The 25,605-nt window shown below is 41.3% G+C and overlaps 2 protein-coding genes across 2 annotated transcripts; both read right to left on the reverse strand.

Moving 5' to 3' along the window:
• Positions 1-7,281: 7,281 nt before the first annotated feature.
• Positions 7,282-16,795, reverse strand: tmed6 (transmembrane p24 trafficking protein 6; the record flags this gene model as incomplete). Its single annotated transcript, XM_084555915.1, has 8 exons — positions 16,313-16,795; positions 14,884-15,010; positions 13,075-13,247; positions 12,626-12,846; positions 10,140-10,287; positions 7,977-8,103; positions 7,736-7,890; positions 7,282-7,503 (listed from the first exon to the last, which is right to left on the reverse strand). The coding sequence occupies exons 1-8, from the start codon at positions 16,520-16,522 to the stop codon at positions 7,282-7,284; spliced, it is 1,383 nt and encodes a 460-aa protein (XP_084412041.1). The 5' UTR covers positions 16,523-16,795.
• A 291-nt stretch (positions 16,796-17,086) lies between these two features.
• LOC311496083 (palmitoyltransferase ZDHHC7-like) lies at positions 17,087-25,421 on the reverse strand. Its single transcript, XM_084555825.1, has 8 exons — positions 24,995-25,421; positions 24,256-24,384; positions 22,581-22,889; positions 21,698-21,822; positions 21,500-21,596; positions 19,866-19,947; positions 19,622-19,752; positions 17,087-19,152 (listed from the first exon to the last, which is right to left on the reverse strand). The coding sequence occupies exons 3-8, from the start codon at positions 22,881-22,883 to the stop codon at positions 18,973-18,975; spliced, it is 918 nt and encodes a 305-aa protein (XP_084411951.1). The 5' UTR covers positions 22,884-22,889; positions 24,256-24,384; positions 24,995-25,421; the 3' UTR covers positions 17,087-18,972.
• Between the last annotated feature and the right edge of the window lie 184 nt (positions 25,422-25,605).

Consider the following 25,605-nt stretch of genomic DNA (forward strand, 5'->3'; position numbering starts at 1 on the left):
AAGACATTTATTAACAAGAATAAAAGTAAACATACAAGCTAACTACAGTGTACTCAATACAGGTGTGTGTGTGTGTGTGTGTGTGTGTGTGTGTGAGCCAAAATGGCCGCTGGTTGTGTGTGAGCCAAAATGGCCGCCGGTTGTGGGCGTGTCAAGATGGCCGCCGGTTGTGGGCGTGTCAAGATGGCCGCTGGGGCCTTGAGGTCTTGAACACAAAGGAAACAATGGCTGCTGAGTGGGGGCACTCAGACCATGTGCTGCCCAGTAGATATGTGGAATGTGATAAGGGTTTTATGAGGTGCCAGGTTAGAGGAAGAGTGGTTAGTTAAGCATGCAAGACCCTGAGTCTATGTGTTGCATAATCTAAACTAACATCAAACCACTATACTATAAACAACTCAATAAACACAAATATCACATTCAATCAAAGTTTAAGTTCTATGCTTTGCTTAGCTTAACTATGCCCAGGTCATACTACCAGATTTGGTGGAAAGTCAATTTCTGGTGTGTTGCTCCTTTAGCTGGCAGTTCCTGATGGAAAGCCAAACCGGGAAAAGTTGAAGTCCTTGCTGTGTTTTCCTGGTGGCAAATGGAGGGAAACTGGCCGCTCCTTGAAGTCCTTTGAAGTGGCTTGTTAGCAGCTCGGTGCTAACTAGCCGTGTGGCTCCTGTTGTTTGGGAGTTTAGCCTGCAAAACCTTTGGTTTGTTGGCTAAAGAGCTGGTGTAGATTCCTCAGCAGGAACTCGCTTCGCTGCTGTATGGAGAACAGGCCTGCAAGTAGTTGCTCTTTGTTAGCAGACTACCTGGCGCCCAGCTGCAGCTTAGCAGCTGGGGGTCTCCACCGGGGAGGTGTGGAGTGGAGGAGAAGAGGTAAGAGAATAAGAGAGTAAGAGAGAGGACAAAGGCCAAACGGTGCATTTTATATGACCTGATGACCTCAGAGGTCACATGCCACTGTCAGCCAGTGAACTGCTTGGTCAGTTTTCACACCTAGAGGATTGTGGGATACTGGGGTTTTTCCAGGGCTCCTTTGTTCCCAAGACAAAAGCAGCCATGTGGTTACCTGATTATGCACCACCAGGTTCAGATCCCAACATTCCCCCCTTTGGTCTCACGATCTTGCTCGATGCGTGGTCGTGAGAGCACAAGTGTCCGTGTATAATCCAAGTTGGAAAAGTTCATTCATGGTAATGACATCTGGGCAGTCTGTTAACCAACTGGGCTGTGGTAAACGCTAACTATCTTAGCTAAGCAAAACAAAATCATCAGGTGAAAAACTGAAATACACATAAGCACATTGACATTTACTAACAGTGTTAGTGAGAAAGAGAAGAATGTCAGTGATGTAAATTGTTAGGGTAAGATGCAGAAAGAGAGTGGCACCTACAATGATAAAACCATTTCCAAATGTCCAAGAGTTTTGTGGTTTACTCATTGGATCCTATTAGAATAATTATTATTCAATGCAGTACTCGGTCTGATCTTAACAGAAATAACAATTTTGTCCTTCATGCAGATGTTGCTGCGGAAGGATGTCATCACATTTTAAAATCTTGGTTGTCAATGGCTGTATCATTGTCTGAATGTGTCCTAAAACTTTTGTTGGATAAGGACATGTATAAATTGCAACATACTACCAAGGAGTTGGTTCAGGTGTAATTGCAAAGTTAGACAGTGGGTCTGGGTCCAATCAGAATTTAGGCTTTTCTCAGCTAATAGTGGCAGGTGTGACTATTAGTGAGTTGAAAACTATGGAGTTTGCTGCTGTTGCTAACAAATCAACAAGTTTGCCTACTTAACTGCAAAGAAAGTAAAGTACTTCCTACATACTGGCAGTACAGGGATGGACTGTGTTATTATTTCCTTGAGGAAGGAACTCTGAATTTGTGTTGCCTTAAGTTTTTATGAACTAGTGGCTCAGGGCTGTAACGCTCCGTGTAGCCGGAGGCAAAGAGGTATTCGGAGGCATCACTGTCTGCTGAATTATGATCATCTAAACTGCACTCAGAGATGCTGCGATCATCATCTGAGCAGTCTATTGGTTGATCATACTGCTGGGCCATAATTTCGGAGTAAGGCTTTCTACAGCTCCGACTGTGTGAATGCCTATCTCGGGGAAGCTGGCGGACATGGCGGCTACGCTCAGTGTCCCTGTGTGGCCCTTTATCACCCCCCTTTGGTCTGTTGTGAGGGTGATGTTTAAAGGTGGTAGACCGGGATGATGCCTTGGTGGTTGAGCTGGAGGGCTCAACTGTCTTCCCTCTTATTTTGGAAGTGACAACAGTTTCCCAAGCCACCTGTGTCATCTTCCTGATGTCCTGCATCGAGGGGTCACCTTGGCGTGTCATGAGTACAACGTGAGTGCGCACACATGGGTGAAGGTTCTGCAAGAATAAAGACTTGAAGGTGGAGTTCTCTTCTAAGCCTGGTGCATTGTTGCCCTGAAAGTACACATGTCTCAAACGTTTGTAATAATCTCTAGGATGCTCATGACGGGTATGTTTAATTTGGAGGGCTGCAACCATTGAGTCAATCTCATCAGCAGTAGAAGAGAATTCTTCTAGTAGTGCTTGACGGAGCTCTGTGTAGTCATCTCTGACTGTGGGAGGTTGTGACTGGATAAACTTATGGACAGCTTTAGAGCTTGTTTTCCATACAAGTTTAACCTTCTCCCTTTGGGTTGCATGGGGCAAATCAATTAGGGCGTGGTCTAAATCCCTAACGTAATTGTCAACGTTATGATCACAACTGTCTGGATCAAAATGTTCAATGTCCTTAGCAAGGAACTCAAGCACTTTAAAGCGGTGACACTGTGGTGTCCGGGCAGGTGCATCACGTGCAACAGTTACCTCTGGTGGAAAGGCGGGGGCTGGGCAAACCTGTGGTGTTGTAGTCCCCCCTTTGGAGAGATGGGCACGGATGGAAGTCTCATGCATCACAGACTGAAAAGAAGATTGGGCAGAATATCTTCTGGAGGATAAACTACACATCTCTTCACGGTCTATATCAGAGAGATGGGATGTCAGGTAATTGTTACCTCGGTCTCTCAGAGGAGGTTGAGGACCTGACTCCATTCCCAGCAACTTAGGGTCAGCTGGAAATTGTTCCCATTTTCTAACTGTAGGGGACGTTAACCTTTCACTACAGGAGGAGTGTGAATCGGAGTAACCAGAATCACATTGGCTTAATGACGGCGGTGGGGAGAGACACCCCGATTTAAGCCTTAGCAGTTCTTCTTTGTGTGCACAAAGATCGGACTCTGCTGAGTGCAGGTCTGCTAAGTAGCGCATAGCTTTCTTATTGGCCATTTGTACCTCATGGAGGAGACAAGCCGTTTGCGCTTTAAGGGACTCTACCTCCTTTTCTAAGGCTGCTTTGCTCTGAGAGGCAAGGCTGGATTGCCTGTGGAAGTTCAGAAGCAAACATCTTAACAATGGGCCTTTGGATGCAGTCTGTGCATCACACCTGTCCTTCAGTAGAGAATCTATCTCATCCCTGCACTCACTGAAATTCAACTTGTTAATGAATTCAGGGTAGCCTGGGTTTAGGCTCTGTGCAAGGGAAGAAATTAATTGCTCTACACAGGGGTTCTCCATTGTTATGTGGGATAGAGGTAAGGTGTCAAAAACAACAACAACAAAGCAATGGGGTTAGCAATGCTATGCTAAGTAGCTATGTAGCTTCTAAGGCTAGAAAGGTAGCTATGGCACCATCTAGTGGCTCTAGTGGGCACAACCAATTTGGTAACAGTAAATGCAAATTTACTCACCAAAACTCAACATACAATAACTGAAATGCAGGGCAGTAACAGTTAGAGACGTGATTCTCAAAGTTAACTTGGGCTGTAACACGTGTTAGTGGCAGCTAAGTATATAACTTATATTTCACAGGGCTGGTAGCACACTGTGGCTCTATCTCAGACTCCTTATCTTACTTAGGCTGAAATGCATGGCAGTAACAGCCGGTCAAGTTCTTTCACACAGGGCCGGTGGCACGCTGTGGTTTAATTCAACAAGGGAGCACTTAAATTAACAGGAAACAGCTTGACTGGATTGCATGAATACGTGGTATTCGAATGCAGAAATTCTTACTACGAAAAGTAGGTTCAACTTGAATTAGCTAGCAGCAAAAGCAACTCTTAATGTAGCACTATGGGACCTAAAACGGTAGTTATTAATAACGAATTATTAATAATTTATCAATTTATGAATTTCATAAATTATCACCACACTGCACCTGTTTGTAAGTACAACTGGACATCTAATCCTGTGGTAGACTAGTCGGATTGAACATTAAGACTTCTGGCAAGTCTAAAAGTTGTTCAAAAATATTTTTGGCTTTGGCCAAAATTATGCTGAAATTAATATTGCACAATTATGAATAATTGCCAACAGTACTCTGCCTCACACGGGGCATCATTTGTTGGGCCTGGTACTAAGGCACTCAGTATTGGGGTTTGGCTATCATGAATAATTAATAATTATCAAAAATAATTATTTATTATTAAATAATTGGATCTGAATTACTAGATCACCTCGGGGCACCACCCTTCTAGGAAGGGAAAAGATAGCCAATTAATCAAAACAGTCTCATAAATTATACTAAATTGTCAATTTGGAGTTCGGATTAATAATTAACTTAATAACTATAACCAAAATTACCATGTTAACAACTAGTTACAGTTGAAGGAATTTGGAGTTCTTGACAGTGTAGAGGTTGGCAACATTCACTCTTGTGCAATATTAAACAGACAGGTATGTTTAAAAGACATTTATTAACAAGAATAAAAGTAAACATACAAGCTAACTACAGTGTACTCAATACAGGTGTGTGTGTGTGTGTGTGTGTGTGTGTGTGTGAGCCAAAATGGCCGCTGGTTGTGTGTGAGCCAAAATGGCCGCCGGTTGTGGGCGTGTCAAGATGGCCGCCGGTTGTGGGCGTGTCAAGATGGCCGCTGGGGCCTTGAGGTCTTGAACACAAAGGAAACAATGGCTGCTGAGTGGGGGCACTCAGACCATGTGCTGCCCAGTAGATATGTGGAATGTGATAAGGGTTTTATGAGGTGCCAGGTTAGAGGAAGAGTGGTTAGTTAAGCATGCAAGACCCTGAGTCTATGTGTTGCATAATCTAAACTAACATCAAACCACTATACTATAAACAACTCAATAAACACAAATATCACATTCAATCAAAGTTTAAGTTCTATGCTTTGCTTAGCTTAACTATGCCCAGGTCATACTACCAGATTTGGTGGAAAGTCAATTTCTGGTGTGTTGCTCCTTTAGCTGGCAGTTCCTGATGGAAAGCCAAACCGGGAAAAGTTGAAGTCCTTGCTGTGTTTTCCTGGTGGCAAATGGAGGGAAACTGGCCGCTCCTTGAAGTCCTTTGAAGTGGCTTGTTAGCAGCTCGGTGCTAACTAGCCGTGTGGCTCCTGTTGTTTGGGAGTTTAGCCTGCAAAACCTTTGGTTTGTTGGCTAAAGAGCTGGTGTAGATTCCTCAGCAGGAACTCGCTTCGCTGCTGTATGGAGAACAGGCCTGCAAGTAGTTGCTCTTTGTTAGCAGACTACCTGGCGCCCAGCTGCAGCTTAGCAGCTGGGGGTCTCCACCGGGGAGGTGTGGAGTGGAGGAGAAGAGGTAAGAGAATAAGAGAGTAAGAGAGAGGACAAAGGCCAAACGGTGCATTTTATATGACCTGATGACCTCAGAGGTCACATGCCACTGTCAGCCAGTGAACTGCTTGGTCAGTTTTCACACCTAGAGGATTGTGGGATACTGGGGTTTTTCCAGGGCTCCTTTGTTCCCAAGACAAAAGCAGCCATGTGGTTACCTGATTATGCACCACCAGGTTCAGATCCCAACATTATCATAATACTCCCCTCAGCTGAATTGCCTGAGTATCACCGGGTCAAAAGAATGTATTTCTTACATAAACTCAAAATAGAACCAAAAGCCATGACTGTGAAGTTAAAGTCATTCATAGATCCTCCACCCAGTTTTCCCGTCTTTAGCCAATGTCCATTATGGGTTGGGGATGTGTGTCTGACTGGTGAACTGGTGGGAGATAAATGATAAACAAACACCCAGAAAGAGGGTAAAACAATAAATGAAAAAAAAAGAATACCTATCTATTGCTATCTAACTCTATCTATCTCTGTCTCTATATCTCTATATCTCTATATCTACATGTATTTTACAGTACAGGTTAAATTAAAATTACCTTTCAATTAAAAGAATCACTCAAACTAAATCTAGAAAGAGAGACGGATCAAAGATGGCTCGACATAAAGCCTACTTTCTTTGTTGATGATGACCATGATTCTTGTCTTGGTCCTGTTCATTTTGTCTGCCTTTCAACATCCTGCATCCTCTTTGTCACTGCCCCACCATTTCTGAGGACTCTTTCTAAACCTGGTCAATTAGAGTCAAAATATATAATAACAGGAGTTGACTGAAAATAGCACCCTACTGTAAAATAAAAATGTATGTGGAAATAGGATAACAAAGCGAGAAGGATTTCTTTGGATATTTTTGTCACTGTGTCTTTTCAAAATACATATACGAAGGCATTGTCTAGTGGTATTGACTTAGGCTGTGACTGTATTGGTACATGGAGCAATAGACTGATTTAGGGTCACCAGTAATCAATAGACACAAAAAGACATCAACACATTGGATTCACCTTGAATATTGTTACTCAAGAAGAATCCAACATTATGGCAAAATTTTCACATGCCTATCTGTCCTGTTAAGATTAGTATTACACAACACTGTCACAAATACAGCAGGTCGCTAGATGAAGAGACGTGGCAGTTCTGGTGGCCTGGTATCAAGAACAATCTCTCCTTAAATGCAGAAAAGACCAAGGAGATGATTTCTGATCCGAGGAGGAGGAAGAAGAAACAACACCTCCCATTATACATCGGTGAAACAGAGATGGAGAGGGTGAAAGCTTTCAAATGTTGCAGAACAACTGATTTATGGACAAGCCTTCTCATCACTGCAGGACATTTACACAACCAGGGTTATCAGGGGAGCTCACAACATCACCAAAGAAAGCACACACCAACAACACAACCTCTTCACACTACTGCCATCAATGAGACAGGAGCATATGACAATTAAACATCTTGAATATAGATATTTAAAATATGGACATGTGTTTAACCTACAGTGGCAAGATGTCTGGTGTGAAACACGTAAGCCAAGAAAAAATACTGAATTAAATTGAATAAAGTGAAAAAAAATAAAATAAATCAGAGTGGAAATTATGATGAGCTGGAGTCAGCATCTTGGCCTGCTGTGGTCTGTGCGGAAGAACCTTTTGAGGACGAAGAGCTGCAGGTATCCACACATGAGGATAAGAAGGCTTTGGGTTGCTGACCACCAGTTGACGTAGTTGAGGTTGGACTGGAGGAGATAGTGATCCTTCCCTTTCCTCATGCGGGCAATGTTGTAGTGTCTCCAGATGTGGAAGATCTGATTCTGGAGCTTCTGTACACTGTCCTAAAGCAGACATGATATGTTTATTAGTTAGTTTATTGTACGGTGTTGTCACTTGAGTAGTTATGCAGTGTTTGTTTCTCTGGCTAACAGAAGGAAGATTTTAGGAGAATAAGCAGGATGTCTACGAAGATACCTGTGATCTCATATTGATTAAATGTAGAAGGGTGTTGGATTTAGAATCACATACAGCCTAATTTCCTAAAGCATATCTTCTGAGACTCAAAGTGAATACCTCAATATCAGCCAAAGTGCTGTTGAGGACCTTCTCTCTCTCCTCCATCTCTCCCTTTGACTCCTCCAGACCTTCATAGATGACGCCAAAGTTCAGAAAGACCCTGATGCCTCCAAACTGGTTGTTGCGGTTCCCAAAACACATTCTGTAAAAACCTGTGAGAGGAGAGGGAAACTGCAGTTATCTGATTTTGATTTTGATTTATTTTTTTACAGACTCAGTGGTGTTTTGATGATCCTACCTGTCACCTCGGTCTGGAAGTTCATTTGACCAGTGACTTCATTCATTGACGCTAGGAGGGTGCCTTGTGGTGAATTAATGGTCACAAACAGCCTGTGGTCGCTGGCCATCCCTTTTATCCACTGTACCTGTGTTCATGTACACGATACTTTAATGGGCAAATGTTAAAAATAAAATAAACTCCTGCTAAGACAAGCTCATGTCTGGGATTAAGGCTAAAACCAGTATCAATTTATCCAATGAACAGTTTTGTGTGTATCAAACCCACACCTACCTTAATCTTCCAATTACACATACACCACATACAGCCTCCTCCTACTCCATGCATTGTTTCATTGTTTCCTCCTGTTAGATTAAAAACTTACCCTACATGTTTACCCTACATGTTTAATAGGAACCAGATGGCTGGGGGGTAATAAGATAATCATTTTTAGGAGAATCCTTTATTTATCCAACAGTGGGGAAATTTGCATTTCATTTAATAGTGTTTATATATCACACATACATTCTGTAACACCACTTACCTTTAAAGTAAATCTAACTAATTTAAATGCAATGACTTCTAAATAGTCCAGACTATAGACATAGACTGTATAGAAATATGGACAATGCGTCACCACTCCTTTGCAATGGCCAAACTGATGCTATTTTCCCGGGGATCCAGGTGGTGTCATCTTGCGAGTTTGGAGCCACATAGAGCCACGTTATTGATGACCCACCCACACTAACGACAGACTCACTTGCGTTTTTGTTTAATACTGCGCTCTGCTCTACCTCCACCAGTTACAAAGAAATGTTGGATTATACACTGTATTTATTTATTTATTTATTTATTCCTACTCTCCCGGTCCTATGGGACCGCTTTACAAAGTGGTTGGCACAGCAACTGGTAGTCATCATGATGTCACAACCTGTTTCTATAGTGTCAAATAACTAACTAAAGTGAAACTTTAGTTAGTCCATCAGAAAAATGGACAAACATGCATCAGTGTTATATTAACTACCTAAATTGAGAAAAACCATCCTTGGAAAAAAAAAACTTTTGATGTGTGACGTGTGTAAGTTCCATCCACTAACATAGAGGAGGTTGAGTCTCCGCAATCATCAGTTAACACTACCTCAGAGCGATGGAATTACAGTGTTTATGGAAGTTTCATTTCTAATCCGAGCTTTGTGCAGGTGTAGTGCTACAGATCAGTTAGACACCACAGCTGTGAACAATACTATATGCACTCTAAATGATGTAGGTGTTTATTTGCATACAGAGTGCAAAACTGAGATCAGATCTCAAGTGCTGGTTGAGGACACACGTGACGATGCATTTTAATGCCAGATGTGAATACACTCACTAAAGGCAGGCCGCTTGTGATCAGATTGCCCAGAAACTGTTAGGTCTGAACGAGGCCTGTGATAGACCTGGACTTTAGTATGATGAGTCTAAATGTGATATGCATAGAAACTGCTGTGTGTGTAAGCAGCTTTTTATTTCAGTAGCTTTTCCTCTGGCAACACATCTGTTCCATCTTTTGTTCCACTCCCACTTTCTCACCCATGGCCTAGCATGGCTTCGAACATTATTTCTTATTTTGATGAAATAATTGATTGGGCTCATATTTTACCGGCAAACCCACTGATAAATGATCTGATAAACACACCCAGTTACTGAAACAATCTACCTGTACTTAAACATTAAACATAACACAAGTATATAAAACTCATGCACACTTTCTCTGGCTTCATCCTTGGTTTTACTTATTTCTCAAATAAAATTTGAATGTAAATCATTTTATTTTAGTGTATATCTCGGTAATTTCTAAACAACATACACAGCATTTCTTTAAAAAAAATTATAATACACTACATTAAGTGATGAATACAACCACTCCAGATATACTTTAAGAAAGTCTTGACAAACAGAAAGATTCATCTTTAGCTGTACATAAAGTAAGCACATATTATATATGATAAGGCACAGGTAACAGTCACGTGTTTGGAAGTCAGACTGGATCACCTTGAAGGTCAGTGTGATAAGCCCCACGACCGAAGGGACAAAAAGACATTTCCTAGGTGGTTCATTTAATAACTGTTCACCAAATTACCAACATATCTATCTAAGCAGACAGGATGAAACCCAACCCTACAGAATTACATGAAGACTTCTCACCATGTACGTCAAGTAGAAGCTTCCACTCTGGTGGGCGAAGTGCCAGAAACACTCCATGTATGCGGCAGGAATCTCAATGGCAAAGTCATATTTGTCTGATCCCCTGAATAAACCTGCATCCCCCTCACTGAGGAAAGGCTCAGACTTTCTGGACCAGACACCCTGAGAGCTCAGCAGTATTAGCAGAGCGCTCAGCAGCATGGCTACAGTCTGCATTCACTGAGGGGAAGCCTTCTGCTTTCTTCTGTTGATTCACAGATATCATGCTGAGGAGAATTATTAACCACAAGGGCGTACAATTCATAATGATGCAAATAGAAATTCTCAGCAGGTTTCATGACAGCAATAACGCTGAAAACATCTTAATGAAACACAAACTCTATTCGGCATTTATAAAATGTAAAGATACTATTAAAATATAGCCTATAATATTACAGTGTGTTATAAATCATGTATTTATAACGACCAGGCTTGTCAACTTTCATTTGGACTGAGATTCCTGTCAGTCAGTCTCTGATACTGCAGTTGGATGAACAATAAAATGTTTATTCATTGTTAGTAGGCTATCTGTTGTTATATTTTGCAGGTTCCTTCAAAGATTAGAGGTAGCAATCTATATATCTCTACAGGAAGCACCCATGTGCATAATAATGCCACTGGCCTAGAATTTAGATAATTTCACACAGAAATAATAATAATAAAAAAAGCTAATAAAAATGTCTTAATGGGTGTGATGGAGCTGTGTCTGAGCTGGAGAAAAGTCCACACTATGATTTGGCATTTGGCGATGTGAAAACTGACCAGCAGAGAGAACAGCTGTGGACCGGGCAGTCTGCAGTAATTCATTCAATGGACCCTGCACCCTGATGTCAACCCATCTGTCTGACATGCTGGAAGCTGAACTTTCAGCAGGATTATGATCCTCAGCACACCAGAAAAAAGTTCAGTTCAGGTCAGATTTGAATCATATCCTGCTGATACGAGACAACTCTCAAACATGATGCAGCAAAAGTAGCAAGTTGACGTCAGAGACTGCTGGACAGTCATACAAAACACAGACAAGAAGATACATCTTATTTACTATTTTTGTTCAGTATTGACTGAAAAGGTTATTTTTCCTTCCAGTGTTGTTAGGGCTAGGCCTTTATTTGTAAATGCAGTTCCAAAGAGGATCAAATGTTCTCGCATCCATGTTAAAATTTGAACAATACTTGACATTTCACCATCATAAGGCTAAAGATTTGGTTTACAGTATTAGAACCTTATTATCAGCTATTTTGAAGTTCTTGAGTGACCAATCGGTATTGAAGAGCGTATAACAGCATTAGGCAACTTACAATGTGTACTGTATACTGTAGCCCCATTAACTTATCTGAACATACTGTATGTACGCCAATAGTCATGACAAGTTTTAGATATTGAATCATACAACTTAAACTTTAGGTAATCCATTGACTGGACTTTTTTTCAACAGTTGATGAATGTATTAATCATACAACTCAGTTTCCAAAAAAGCTGTAAAAAAAAAAGAAGTAAAATCTATAAATAAAAATCTAACGCAGTGATTTACATATACCCTTAATTCAGCTGAAAATTTCCAAAGACAACCTATCAAATTGTGACATCCAGTTGTTTTCTGATAAATATTCTTTTTGTATTTCATACCAACAAGATGTTTCACCTTCACTTTTGGAAACAAAGGAGACAAAATAAAGTGTTTAGCACCTGGTCTCTTTTATTGAGGAGCCGTGCTGTTGTAATACATGCAGAATGGGCTTTGACATTGTCTTAAGAAAAAAAATCGTCATGTGGATGACAACACATTACTCCAAAACCTGTGTATACTACAAGGATGCAATGAGAAATTTGTTCATGGACAATGGTTTTTAGAATCATGTCTGTTTTTATTGTAGCATGAAGAATGCAGTCATTCTGGACTGGTTTTCTGGCTGTCCCCTGCACACACACACACACGTCTCTGGATTCTCTTCTTATATTTTAATCGTGTTATGCTCCATAACTGATGAAATACAAACTGTGAACTCCTTCTTTTCTTTTGAAAGACTTGACCTCTCTGGGACCAGGCATGTTACTGACCTGCTTTCACTTAATGAATTAGTTGTGTGGTGTTGCACAGTCTAAATTAGTACATAGTGTATATCAAAAACAATAAAGTAAAAGTACAGTGACAGCAATGTGTTATAATTGCAATATTTTCAATTAAATGCATGGTTTAATGAGCTTGCAAAACATTGTATTCTGATTAGTTTGAGGTGGGGAACAGGGTTGAACATATTCTTTGTAAATGTGCACTGACTATGCATATCTGTGTATTAATATGTTAGCTGGTGATGTTGTTAAGGAGCTCTGTGTTATTAAATGAAATTTCTGAAAGGATAATAAAAGATTTCGATGTGTAAACTGTTTTTCTGTTGGTTTCAGCTTTGATTCCGGCCTGTTTCTAAGCATCCTGTCAGCATCGGGGCTTCTCATCCTCGGTGCAGGTCTTGCTTACAAAGAGGCTTTTGAGGAAGCGGAGCTGCAGGTACCCAGATGTGACGATGAGGAGGCTGAGGGCCGTCGACCACCAGGTGATGTACTGCGAGTTGGACGCCAGGAGGTAGTAGTCTGCGCTCTTCTGCATCCGGCTGAAGCTGTAGTAGCGGAACATGTGGAAGACGTAATCCTCCACTTTAAGGGCAGAATCCTGCCATGGCAGAACAGACAGTCAATTAAAATACGATCACATCTTTAGCAGTACTGTTATATATGAATGTGTGACTTGGGTTTTCAACAACTACTAATAACCATTACAACAAGCAGTACTTCTTTCACTATATGAACTGCTGTTGTTATAGATGGTAGCACTTTACTGCAGCCTCAACTACTAGTACTACTACATCCTTCAACTACCATAACAGGAAACAACGTGCACCTCTATGATGCTCAGTGTGTTGTTCAGTTCTTTGTCGATTTCCTCCTTCTTCTTCTTCTCCTCCTCCTTGCTCTTAGATGGGTCTTGGTTGTCATAGTAAACACCGAAGCTAAGGAAGACCTGCATGGTGCTGAAGCGATTGTGGAAGTTGTTGAAACACATCTGATAGAAGCCTGGAAGGGTATAACACAGAAAATCAGGACTTACGGTACCAGTCAAAAGTTTGGACACACCTACTGATTCAAGCTTTTATCCTTATTACGTAGTGCAAATCAAAAACTATAGGATAACATGTGATTTATGCAGTATGGAAAGCAAAACTTCAAAGTAGCTTCCTTCCTCCTTGAAGGAGTTCCCACATATACTGAGAACTTGTTGGCTGCTTTTTCTTCAGTCTGCAGCCCATCTCCTCACAAATCATCTCAGCAGGGTTTAGGTCGGTGGTTGTGGAGGCCCAGTCATCGGGTGCAGCTGTTTGCTAAATGATATTTACCCACTGAGCTCAGACCACATGGAATGTCATGGTCACTGCAGAACATTCTAGTAGTCATGCTGGTGAAGTGTTGACATGAACTCATATTACATTTACACCTTTCTCCTTCTTCTTCTCCATTCGGCAGTGGTTTATTTGCAGTACTTCCACCACAAACGTGTGATTCACGCAGTCTCCTCTGAACAGTTGAGATATGTCTGCTGCAAATGTGACTGCACTTCTTACAACAAAAATGTATGAATAAATAAAGCAAGACCAACAATACCACAATAAATCATGACCTTTACCTCAGCTCAGTTAGTACTCATGCACCATGAGTGCACCCCCTCTTTTAAAAAGCTCATACTGGAAGTTCATGAGCCTTTTTTGATGTGACTTTTTCACGTTATAAAAGGAACCATACCATGTGTCAACATTTTGCAAAAGTTAGCAAAATTAACAAACATTCTACGGTCTGCAGTGTGAAAGCAGCGGCCACCACAATTTTAAAATGCTGAATTACAGTAAAGTGCAACAACATTAGAGACGCTAGGTGCTGGGTCCTAAATTGTCCCTTCAGAAAGCATCAGCTCCTTTCATGACAAGTGAAATCAGTAGACTTTTCTGTCACTGGGGTGCCAGGGGGTTTCCGCTGTGTTCAGTTGAATTATTTAAAAGAAAACAAATGGTCAAAATCAAAGCAGCAGAGGCCAAGTTGTCTTTGGTTTTTAGTCCATGATGATGACCTCCAAAAGTTCACAAATCATTAACTGGTTTGATCCATCAGAGACAGACGCTGTTAAAATATTCTAATGCACCCCAAACGATCTTGGTGTTTACTGCATTTGTATCCAGAGCACAAAACTGAGATTGGATCTGGAGAGCTAGCTGATACGCATGTGAAGACGTATTGTGAGGTCAGGTATGAACACAGGCACTAAAAACTGGCCACTTTAGATTGTATTTCCTAGGTTTGATGTTAGACACTTATTTAAACAGTGGCAATTTATTCTTCTTCATGTATACACACAGTTTTAACTATTAAATTGCCCAGTAAAGGTAATGGGTGGTAATTTTCAAGCTAAATGTCTGATGGAAAAAGTAAATAATGTAGCAGCTGATAATGGAAGAACACACGTTACTGTAGACGGCCACTTTTAAACCTTAGGTTTTTTAAAAATTGCAAAAGCACTGACTGTATTTGTGTAGTTGTAAGAATGGTCTTGTGTAAAAGTCGGCAGCTTACTGTTCCCAGTTCTAAATTAAACTAAATTCTCATTTAGTGGAAAAGATAAGTACAAGGAGTTGATGCTGGTAGCAGACCGACAAACAGTTACCTGTTTCCGAGGCCTCAAAGTTGATCTGTCCCTTTGCATCATCGAGAGTGGACAGTAGCAGACCGCTGGGAGCGTTGACGCTGACAGTCAGGTGTCTGTCTTGGCCGACTCCTGTCACCCACTGGACCTACAAACAGACAGAGGTTTTACTACTTTTCCTACACTGCAAGAATCAGTCATTTTTTGTTGAGATGACAGGTTGTCATTACAAACCTGAATCCTGTCAGCTCTCTCACAGTACAATTCAATTCAGTTCAATTTTATTTATATAGCGTCAATAACAAAACAAATCGTCTCAAGGCGCTTTAGAAAACCCGGCCTGAAACCCCCAGAGCAAGTCTGAAGGCGAAGGTGGCAAGGAAAAACTCCCTTTTAACAGGAAGAAACCTTGAGCAGAACCCAGCTCATATGGAGGGACCCATCTGCCTAAGGCCAGCTGGGTACAGGCAGAAAAGCGCTCCTGTACAGTGCCCAAGATACAAAGCCTCCACTACCACAGCATATATCCTCACAAGTAAAACCAAAATAATGTAAATAATGTGACTTCTGTGCTCTGTTTGGTGGGATTTCACAATTTTTTTCAAGCTCTTTACTGTTGCTGTTGAAACTTGACTACTGATCATTGTGATCCCCTGACCGTTTATCTACTGCAACTAATTTTGGATCAAATTTCTACCAGAATATCAAAAAATCAAAAAATGCAAAGTTGTGTTAAGGTCCTGAAATGTAGAAAGCACATTCATGTTTGTAAGAATAGTTGGATTTTTGATAAACATTCAATACACAGACATACATTTAAGCAACACCTCCAATGCCATTTTGAAATTGCTGCTGTTAGGGCTGGACAGAACCATCCTTTAGTTATGCTGCTATGGGTCTAGGCTGCTGGGGGACGTTGCACTAAGCACATGTCTTCTACTCTCTTCTCTCTTGCACCGAGCTCCTGTCCTCTAATTTCTTTTCTCTGGCACTGAGCTCCTGTCGTCTGTCTTCCCTTAACTAATTTCTTCTCTATTGCTAGCCATGTATTCTGTGCTACTACTGTTTAGTATGTTAACTGCTGTGTGTCCCTCTAGTTTATCTCGTTCCTCCTGCTGTTCTCTTCTCTCTTTTCTGTCTCCATCTGGCTGACATCAGGCAGATGGGTCCCTCCATATGAGCTGGATTTTGCTCAGGGTTTCTTCCTGTTAAAAGAGAGTTTTTTCCCTTGCCACCGTCACCTACGGCTTGCTCTGGGGGTTACAGACCAGATCGGATTTTGTAAAGCGTCTTCAGAGAAATTAATTTTTTTCTTAAGGAGAGAACCTGCTGAACTTTGAAAGAGTTTTATCTCTACACTAATTTGCTTACCACAAAGTTCAGTCACCCACATTAATACTTTAAGCTTTAAAGTAACAATACTTCTGCTCATGAACTCGTTTCTTCTTACCATGAAGTTCAGGTAAAACATCTCTCCGCGGTGAGCAAAGTGCCAGAAACATTCCATTCCAACAGCACGAAGTATCACAGCGAAGTCGTACTGGTCAGCCCCCCAGAACAGCTCCTGGTCTGTTAAATCGGGGTGGGGTTTTGTCTGGGGCCCACCACAAACTGAGCCCCAAAACACAAAGGCAAGAAACAAGCAGGGAATCCTGTACATGATGTAAAAATTGGAAATGTTTTCTCTAAATGAAAGGTGGAGATAGAGTCTGTGTGGCAGCTCGGACGGATCAGAAATGATTAACTTGTCTCCATCAGTGGGAAAACTAGCAGATGTGGAGTCAACACAGATAGAGAGAGAGAACTGTCCACCCTGCAAAATGACTGAATGAAGGAATACCAGAAAAGCCTGTGAGTCTGAAGAACAAGAGAAGCTGTGTGACCAAACTAGACCAGTAATCAGAAGTAAAATAACCTGGATTTAGTCTAATGACATACACTGGTTGCTTTAGTTAAATCAAGAAATTGGATTCCGCCTGAAATTGTGTTGCACAAGACATCACACGTCACAACAGAAAAGAACTCATAGAATTCAGTGATTCTTAGTCTTCAGCTGAGTGAAAATGTACAGTTTGTTACTGTGGTGGTGCGAGACAAAAGGTCAGCCTTTCAAATCTAAACTTTTCATCTTTGAGAGATAAATAACCTCCACAGTAAACTATGTGACCTGGACAGGTGTTATCCAAGTTCATAGTACATGAAACGGAAGCTGAGACGTTTTTCAAGAGGTAGAGATGAACCTGGTTTATTAAACGTTTGAAGCGTGGGGAAAAAAAAAAAATACATATAAAACAATTCAATGAAACTGAAATACATTCACTGACAAGTCTGTTCCTCAGAACTCTTTCTAGTGTCAAAAGCTTTTTAGCGCAAAAGGTAGCGCAAACCTACTGCACTCATTTCAGTAATGATGGAAAAATAAGTCCCCACACACAAAGTATATATAGATTTATATATATACACCAATCAGGCATAACATTATACACTGACAGGAGAATTAAATTACATTGACCATCTTGTGACAATTTAATGTTCTGCTTTGAAACTTCTGGACCTGGCATTCATGTGGATGTTACTTAGACATGTAGCACCCACCTAGACCAGACCAGGCACCCCCACCCCATAGCAATGACACTCCTTGAAGGCAGCAGCCATGCCCAGCAGATGCAGCCTGACACGGGCACACACAGAAAAACGATTTAGGAACAACTAAAAAAAAACATGAAGAACAACACAAGGTGTTGACCTGGCCTCCAAATTCACTAGATCCCAAACTGATCAAGTATCTGTGGGATGATCCACAGAGGCCCCTCCCCTCAACCCATAGGACCCAAAGGTCCCACTAATAACATCCTGTTGCCAGACACCACAGGACACCCTCAGAAGGCCCATGTCCATTATCTGATGAGTCACAACTGTTTTGGAGGCACAAGGGAGACCTACACAATATTAGTCATAGTGTTATGCTTGATCAGCGTATACAGCATGCCAACATCTCAGTGAAGGATGTGCAGTGGTCCTTTGAGCTCAGTGCTAACACAGCATGCTACCATAAGGCGTGTTCGACTTCATGCAGATCTGTGCAGATCTGACTTGACGTGATGCATGCTGGGTTGTTATGCTCATAGACCTCGAATATGATTGGTTAAAATGAACTTGTTCAACCCAGCATGCATCACGTCAAGTCAGATCTGCACAGATCTGCATGAAGTCGAACGTGCCTATAGAGTCTACTTCAGCATGTAGGCACTCCCTCATTTGCACTGAGTACAAAGTATATTAGATCTGTATGTATTTGGTCACGAAGGTTTGGATACATTAAAACTGAGCGGACCAGCAAAGTCATCCTGATTTTTTGGCAACCCATCCAAAACCGGTCCAGCCATGTCGGTCCAAACCAAAGTAGTGAACAAGATGCTGGAATGTTGAATACTAGACTATTCTGCACGACACCATTCAGAGTCCTCTAACTGCTAATGTGGCTAGAAAGCGTCACATGCGATGGCGAAGTTTTTATGTGATTGTGGCAATGAGGTAAAACACTAAAATAATACAGTCTGGACTCACAGAAGTTTGAAGAACTTAGATACATGTCCCAACGTGTCCTATGTTGTGAGGAAAACAGAAAAGGTAGAAAAAAAGTCTGATTTCAAGGAAGGTGTGAAATAGTGGAATAGTGTTGTTTATAAGGAAGGACAAAAAATGGTGTTAAAAATACTTCCAGTACACTTTCTTAAACGGATAGTCATTATGGAATTTAAACTCAACAGAAAATATTTTTATAAAGCACCACTTTGCCATTCAAAATGATTTCTCTTACAGAATGGTTCCCAGCTATTTGACATGATTATTTGTCAAGAGTTTTATTTCTTAGTAACTGCTCTAAGAAGATCCAGCATCTTAATGAGCAAATTTACAACCCATTCAGTCTTCAAGTCTGACCGTCATGATGTTTTTTCCTCCCAGTATGGACGGTGCTCTCCTGTGGAAGATCAGGAAGATCAGAATCTGACTGGCTCCAGCTAAAAAGAAACGGCAAAAGAGCCGATGCTCCACAAACCCAGCATGGTTTGGTTTCCATCCGACAGCAGGGCTTTGTGTGACACAGCGTCAGACAGAGAACTCTGCCCCGCCCTTCAATTTGCGTTTGGGGAACAAGGTTGGCAGCTTGAGTCCAGCAAAGGGGCTGATCCACAGCAGTGATGGCTGACCTCCAAACACCGACCTCAGCCCCACCCAGCGAGTCCGACGCTCCCATGTCGGCTTCTCGTTTTTCAGACGCTCGATCTCCTAACAGACAGACACACAACCTCTTTAGAATTTTGCATCTCAGAAACAGACAGCCTTACTGCTCTATCTGGCTCTGTGGTTTTGGTCCAGTTACAGAGCCAGTTATAGAGACGTGCAGCTACAAAGGCCAGGCTGGCTGCAAGAGCTTAAGAAGCGTGAGTTAGCTGTATTTGTCCCTAAGAGTTTCTGATGCTGAGGAGACAGTTGAGTCAAAACAACATGACAAAGCTGAAAAAAAGAATTCACATCTAACAAAGACATCTCTTTCACTGCTCACTGAGGCGTCACTCTCTGCGCTGACTATAACGAAAGGGAAAATCTGATTCTGAACAAAAAAAGAAAAGTCTTGCAGCCAGACTTCTGTTTGTAGCATTAGATGCTATCATTCTTTTCTCTAGACAAAACACATCTCTGTATACACATATTCACAATCCAGAAAGATACACAGAGCACAGGTCTCTGTCCTCACCGTCTCATCGCTGCAGATGGAGTGGAGCTGAGTGCTGAACATAACAGCTGTGAAGGTGAGGAAGAGGAGACTTTCCATGCAGAGGAAGATCATCAGCATCATTGTCACTGGAGGAGAGAAATCACTGCACTCTGGACAAAGATAAAGAGTTACTCTTAGGAAAGACGAACATTATAAGGGATGGGCAAAAGCTGATTAGTGAAAAAACAGAGTAAAAGGCTGCTGTTGTGAGTTTAACTCTCACCTCTCCACTGGACTCGGATGCAGGTGACAAACTGGTAACCACAGAGAGCCAGAGCGTGGCCGGAGATTATAGCGATGTACATCTGTGGATAGAAGAAAATGTGCTGGAGCTAATCAACTCTGCTGGTCTTTTAGCATGTCAGGGTCTACAGGGTCTAACAGGATCAGCAAATAGACTACTGGCCCACATGTGAGACAGGAGTTTCTGAAAATTAGGTCTTTTCTTTTGGGCAGTTACATGTTGAAAATATCAGATATTATTTTTGAATGAGTGTGGGAAGAGTCATGTGTCGTTTCACGTACACGAGAGAAAAGACTTTTTTAACTTATGAAAGCATTCCCTGAAGGTCCAGTTCAAAAGGAGTAAAGCACAAAGGTTTCCTGCTCTTTTCCTTAAAAAAACAAATGAGTAATGTGTCCAATATTCTGTGTTACAAGCAGTTATTTTTCACCAGTTTCAGCATTGTATGGAGCTAAATGAGTCATATTCACTGGGATGTGTGAAAGAACGTTTAGTTGGTAGACTGTAAATAGCTGGCTAAGGTTACTGTGCATGTTTTCTCTCATTAATAAATGTGCCAGCGTGCTAATGTTGTGCAGCTGAAACAATGAACATCTAGAGGATTACTACACAGCCGCTCACTAAAAAAAAGCAACACTAGGAATGTCCTGGAGGGCTAGCCATCTAAAGAAGCATTTATAACTGAAAAGCTGTGAATCAAATCACCACAATTAGTGGATTCTCTCACGATAAAGCAAATTCATGCATGCATGTTGACTGCAACTTTGCCAAAAGCAAACTGTATAATATACTGTTGTACTAGCTCTGAGGAACCAGAGTAAATTACTTCCCTTATAATCACTTCCCTACTTGTCTGTTGCTCAGTTCAAACATGGCTGGTTCCTACTGAACCGTACATTTTAAAAGGATGGCTCACAATTATATTTTTTAAAAGAAGCTCAGAAAGAAAGGAGACAGAAGATAATGTAGCACTTCTAATGGACTATTTTCAGTGGCAGATTTATCCACATTTAATGATCTGACACTTGTTTATAAAAATAATATGTTTTTTGTGACTCTTCATTTGAATGAAAACTAAAAGTTTACCTTCTTTGGCAAACATTGTCAGTCCCTTAAAAGTAGATCATGTTGCAACATATACGCTCTAAAAGCTCTGTTAATAAAAATACTGCAACAGTACAACAGTCTATTCTATACACACACAGATTCGTCACCCTTGGTTGCTTCCTCATTCAGCAGACTGCCTGGTTCCCAGAGGTCATGAGTGGATAAAATGGATAAAATGAAAATGACACAAAGAATTACATAGTGCAAATGAATAGCTCTGCACACTCACCTAACTCTCCACCTTTACTGTTAATTCTCCTCCTTAGCAGCTACTTTTAGAACTGAGCTACTTGGATGAGTGGTGACACATATTCAAGAAAACTTACAAGTCAATTTGCCCTTGTTTCAGCTTTGTTCTTTGGATATACCATGACCTGCATGACTGTCTCTCTAGCCAAGAGAGAAGACTAGTCTCAAGTTTTCTAAAATATCTAGTATTCGTCTGATTGTCCTTCGAGGAACATACACTATGTAAGACTGAAAGTGGACACGGTAAATAGACTTACAGTGAAGAGGACAAAGAAGCGCTGGTTTTTCTCTCCGACACAGTTGTTGACCCATGGACAGTGGTGGTCCATCTTACGGATGCAGCGCTTACAGATACTGTAGAAGCAGAGGATTTAGAGGATGGCAGAATGACCTACTCTCTGGGTACATCTATAAATCCCAGAGGGAATGGTGATGTCATACTACAATCCACTGACCTGCAGTGATGAGCCCTCTCAGGTTTGATGCTACAGCATTTTGGACATTTGTAGATGACCTCGCCCGGCTTCAGCTGCAGACTCTGCACGTGCTTTTTAGTGGCGTTTCCTTTAGGGACTGCTCCCTGAGCAGAGGAGCAAAGGAAAAAAAAAAAAAGAGTATAGAGTGAGAGAATGTATACCATCAGATGGCTTAACCAATTAAACCAAAATTAATTGAGTCCTTAGGCATTACTTTGGGATACTCCCGGACAATCTGAATGCATCCGTATCCTAACAGCTCAAAAAGAGAGTCTATTCAGACCTAATTTTGGGTGATCCGATCAGGTAAAAAAGACAGGTGTGGACACCCCCAGGACACACTGAGATCACATTTGTGAGAGCCCATCTCTGACTACATTTGGAGGTGGTCTGGGTCGCACGTGTCCGCACTCCTTTGGCAGTGCGAGCGCAGTGTGTCCTGAGTCACATTAAAGACCTCCTACACTCAACAGGGGAGTGTTACCTTCAGCAGAGTTTGCCTCATTCATCCAGAAAAAAACACACTGTTAGTATAAACGATCCCCTGAAAAGAGATGTGGTGTCACGTTCTTCCAGTTAATATTAAATAATATCAGAAATTGATAAACTGTATTGTGTATAAATATAAATTTAACCAACATTTAGGAAAATTAAAAGTCAGATGAGAGACACCAAAGGTAATGAAGACATCTCGCCTTCTTTACCCAAACCTGATTGTTATGTCCCCACTAAAACAGGAATGTTTCAACAGAATAAATCTGAACTACAAGATACGCAACTTTTGTGTTCAGTCAACATTACGATACTGTGAATGTGACTATTTTTTTATCAAATCCTATGGGTCTCCCACCCAATCTCTCACCGGATCAGTCAGCATGGTGCGGATGTGGGAGGTCAGCGCCAGCACAGCCAGGCTGTTGAAGACCACCCCATTGACCACAGCGTACCAGAAGCTCCTGGAAGGCAGCAGCATGACGAAGGTGACCACAAAGTCGGCGTAGAATACAAGGAACCAGGTGATGAAGGCACACACTATTCCACAGCAGTCCTGAATGAACCAGAGCTGCTCGGCCTCGCTGCGGGATCTGTTCTCCACCACCTCTTCTGTCCCGTCCAGCAGGGGACGTTGCTGCTCCACATCCCTCTGACGGTGGCTTGAGGACATTCTGCCCTAATGATGGACCGAGAAGGAGGGGCAGGTTAAAGTGAGGTTTCACTAACAGGCCTTTCAAAAACCAAAGTTATGGATCTGGATTACAGCGCCCTATAAATTCCCCACATAATATTATTCTTTTTAGAATAGCACTTGTTGAAGCGGCATCATTATACACATTCTTTGCAGACACTGTTATTGCTGCATGTTGTAAATCAATAATTTTTGTCAAATTACTTTACAAAAAATATGGAAGACTTTCCACTACAATGTCTTCAAAGTCTTTATTCTGTTTATAATGTAATTCTATTAGCAAATAAACTAGTTGTTAATAGAAATAAACTAGTTACTAATAGATTAGCAACTCAACTAGTATTCAATTCAATTCAATTCAATTCAATTTTATTTATATAGGGTCAATAACAATACAAATCGTCTCAAGATGCTTTACAAAACCCGGCCTGAAACCCCCAGAGCAAGCCTGAAGGCGACGGTGGCAAGGAAAAACTCCCTTTTAACAGGAAGAAACCTTGAGCAGAACCTAGCTCATATGGAGGGACCCATCTGTTGACCAGTTTGTTATATGTCCATGCATTATCTGTTGCTGCTTATTCTTAATAGGGTCACAGAAGCTATCCCAGCTGATGATGAGCAAGAGGTGGTTTACACCCCGGACAGGTCTCCAGTCTATCACACGACTAACACAGGGAGACAAACAACCATTCACACTCACACCAATTGATTTATTCATTCGTTCTTTCAACAATGAGATCCTGTAAACTCTTTGTGAATCTCTGTAGTAGCAAGCAACCATTTCCTACAAGGAAAGCTGAGATTTAGTCGCTTCAGACAAAGACAGACATGTACTATTTCACAAGGTTGAAGATACTCTGATTCTGAACACAGCCAAACACCAAAATCTGCAATTTTGGGTTGAGGGGAGGGCCCTCTGTGGATCATCCCACAGATACTTGATCAGTTTGGGATCTAGTGAATTCGGAGGCCAGGTCAACACCTTGTGCTGTTCTTCATGTTTTTTTTTAGTTGTTCCTAAACTGCTTTTGTGTGTGTGTCTGTGTCAGGCTGCATCCTGCTGGGGATGGCTGCTGCCATCAAGGAGTGTCATTGCTGTGGGGTGGGGGTGCCTGGTCTGGTCTAGGTGTGTGCTACATGTCTAAGTAACATCCACACGAATGCCAGGTCCAAATGTTTCCCAGCAGAATATTGAAGTGTCACATGATGAATAAGAGAATATGAAACATAATAAAAACCCTTAATGTAATACCAGAAGCAGCAGCACTGTATCATAGCACCTCAGAAGCGATACATCTCAAACATCCAGCTTGAATGCAGTCAGTTAGGATAATGCATACTGCATACTTACTTGAAAGAGCCTCTAGTTCACAACACTAGCTCCTCTCCTCCAGCTGCTCCATGAACTCACAAGATCCCTTTTCTCTCTTGGTCACATTGCTGCAGACAGCACAGACGAAGGTTACACTGTCTAACAGCCCTGTAGTCAAGACATTATTAGGTCAGGATGGTGAAACAGGTGTGTCAGCTCTCTCTTCTTACAAGCAAAGACCAGAAAAGTAAATATATACATATATGTACATAACATCTCACTAAACAAGCAAGGTGTTTTCGTGGTAAAGTCACTCCACCTGGCGTAATGCATACTGATGGAGTCTGAACACAGTGGTGTATAGAATAAAGATTTCCCGATTTACAAAATTACAGGATACAAATGTTAAAGGCTTTTGGGTTTCAGCAGGATTCAAACAATACTAAAAAAACGATTTTCCTGAACTTCCACTAGACTCCCGGAAGCTATCTTATTTTGAGCGAATGGTCATATCGCTATCTAGCTAGATGGGAGTAAGCTAACGCTAGCTAACAGCTAGCTCATGTAGCGGGTACATGTTTAGCTTAGATTTCTTTCTCGTTGTTTTAAACGTTCGCCGCTTGGTAGACAGACCGAGCCTAGACCCATAATAATAAATGCTAAAAGACGACTCCGTCTCGGCCGGTTGGATAATTATTCCAACTGGCAGGATAAAAATAAAAGTATTAACAACCATTATTATTACTATAGCAGCTTCTCGGTAAATAAAATGACTCACCCTTAGAAAACGGCAGAAAATCAGTATCTGGTGAGATGTTGTCATATCAAATCATGTGCTACAGCTAGCCGTTCAGATAACTTCCTCTTTCCTTGTTTTGGAAGGAAGTCCCCCCGGGTTCAGCCCACCATCACCACCATGAGACGCTGTCAGTGTTTGGAGTGATTTATTTATCACTGTCAGACAGGGTTAGTGTCCGCGTAAAAGGCCAACGGCAGCCAGACGTCTGTAGATTCAGATGTACCACAAACTATAAACAGTTCTCTTAAAATGTTCACGTCAACTCTAGGTCCATAATGGACTCTCTAACGCCTGTTCTGATGTGACATGATGGGGTTTTAATGGTTTATTTGAGTAATGCTATAAACTGGATTTTGTTGACCACTTTGTAATGTGACTTATATACACTGTCATTTAAAGGTAAATATTATACTTGTGTATTTGTGTATTCAGAAAAATTAGGATATTACATATCTGTGAGTTGCAAAAATACATGCACATCTGGGATTACAGTTTCCAGTCAGTGTGTACTGTGTGTACTGTGTGTGTTGATTTAAAAAAATAACGAAACATTTGCTTATAATACTGTACTTGTTGATTTTTTTTTTTTT

The sequence above is a fragment of the Chelon labrosus genome (genome assembly GCF_963514085.1).
Source record: "Chelon labrosus genome assembly, chromosome: 11".
In the NCBI taxonomy this organism is placed as follows: domain Eukaryota; kingdom Metazoa; phylum Chordata; class Actinopteri; order Mugiliformes; family Mugilidae; genus Chelon; species Chelon labrosus.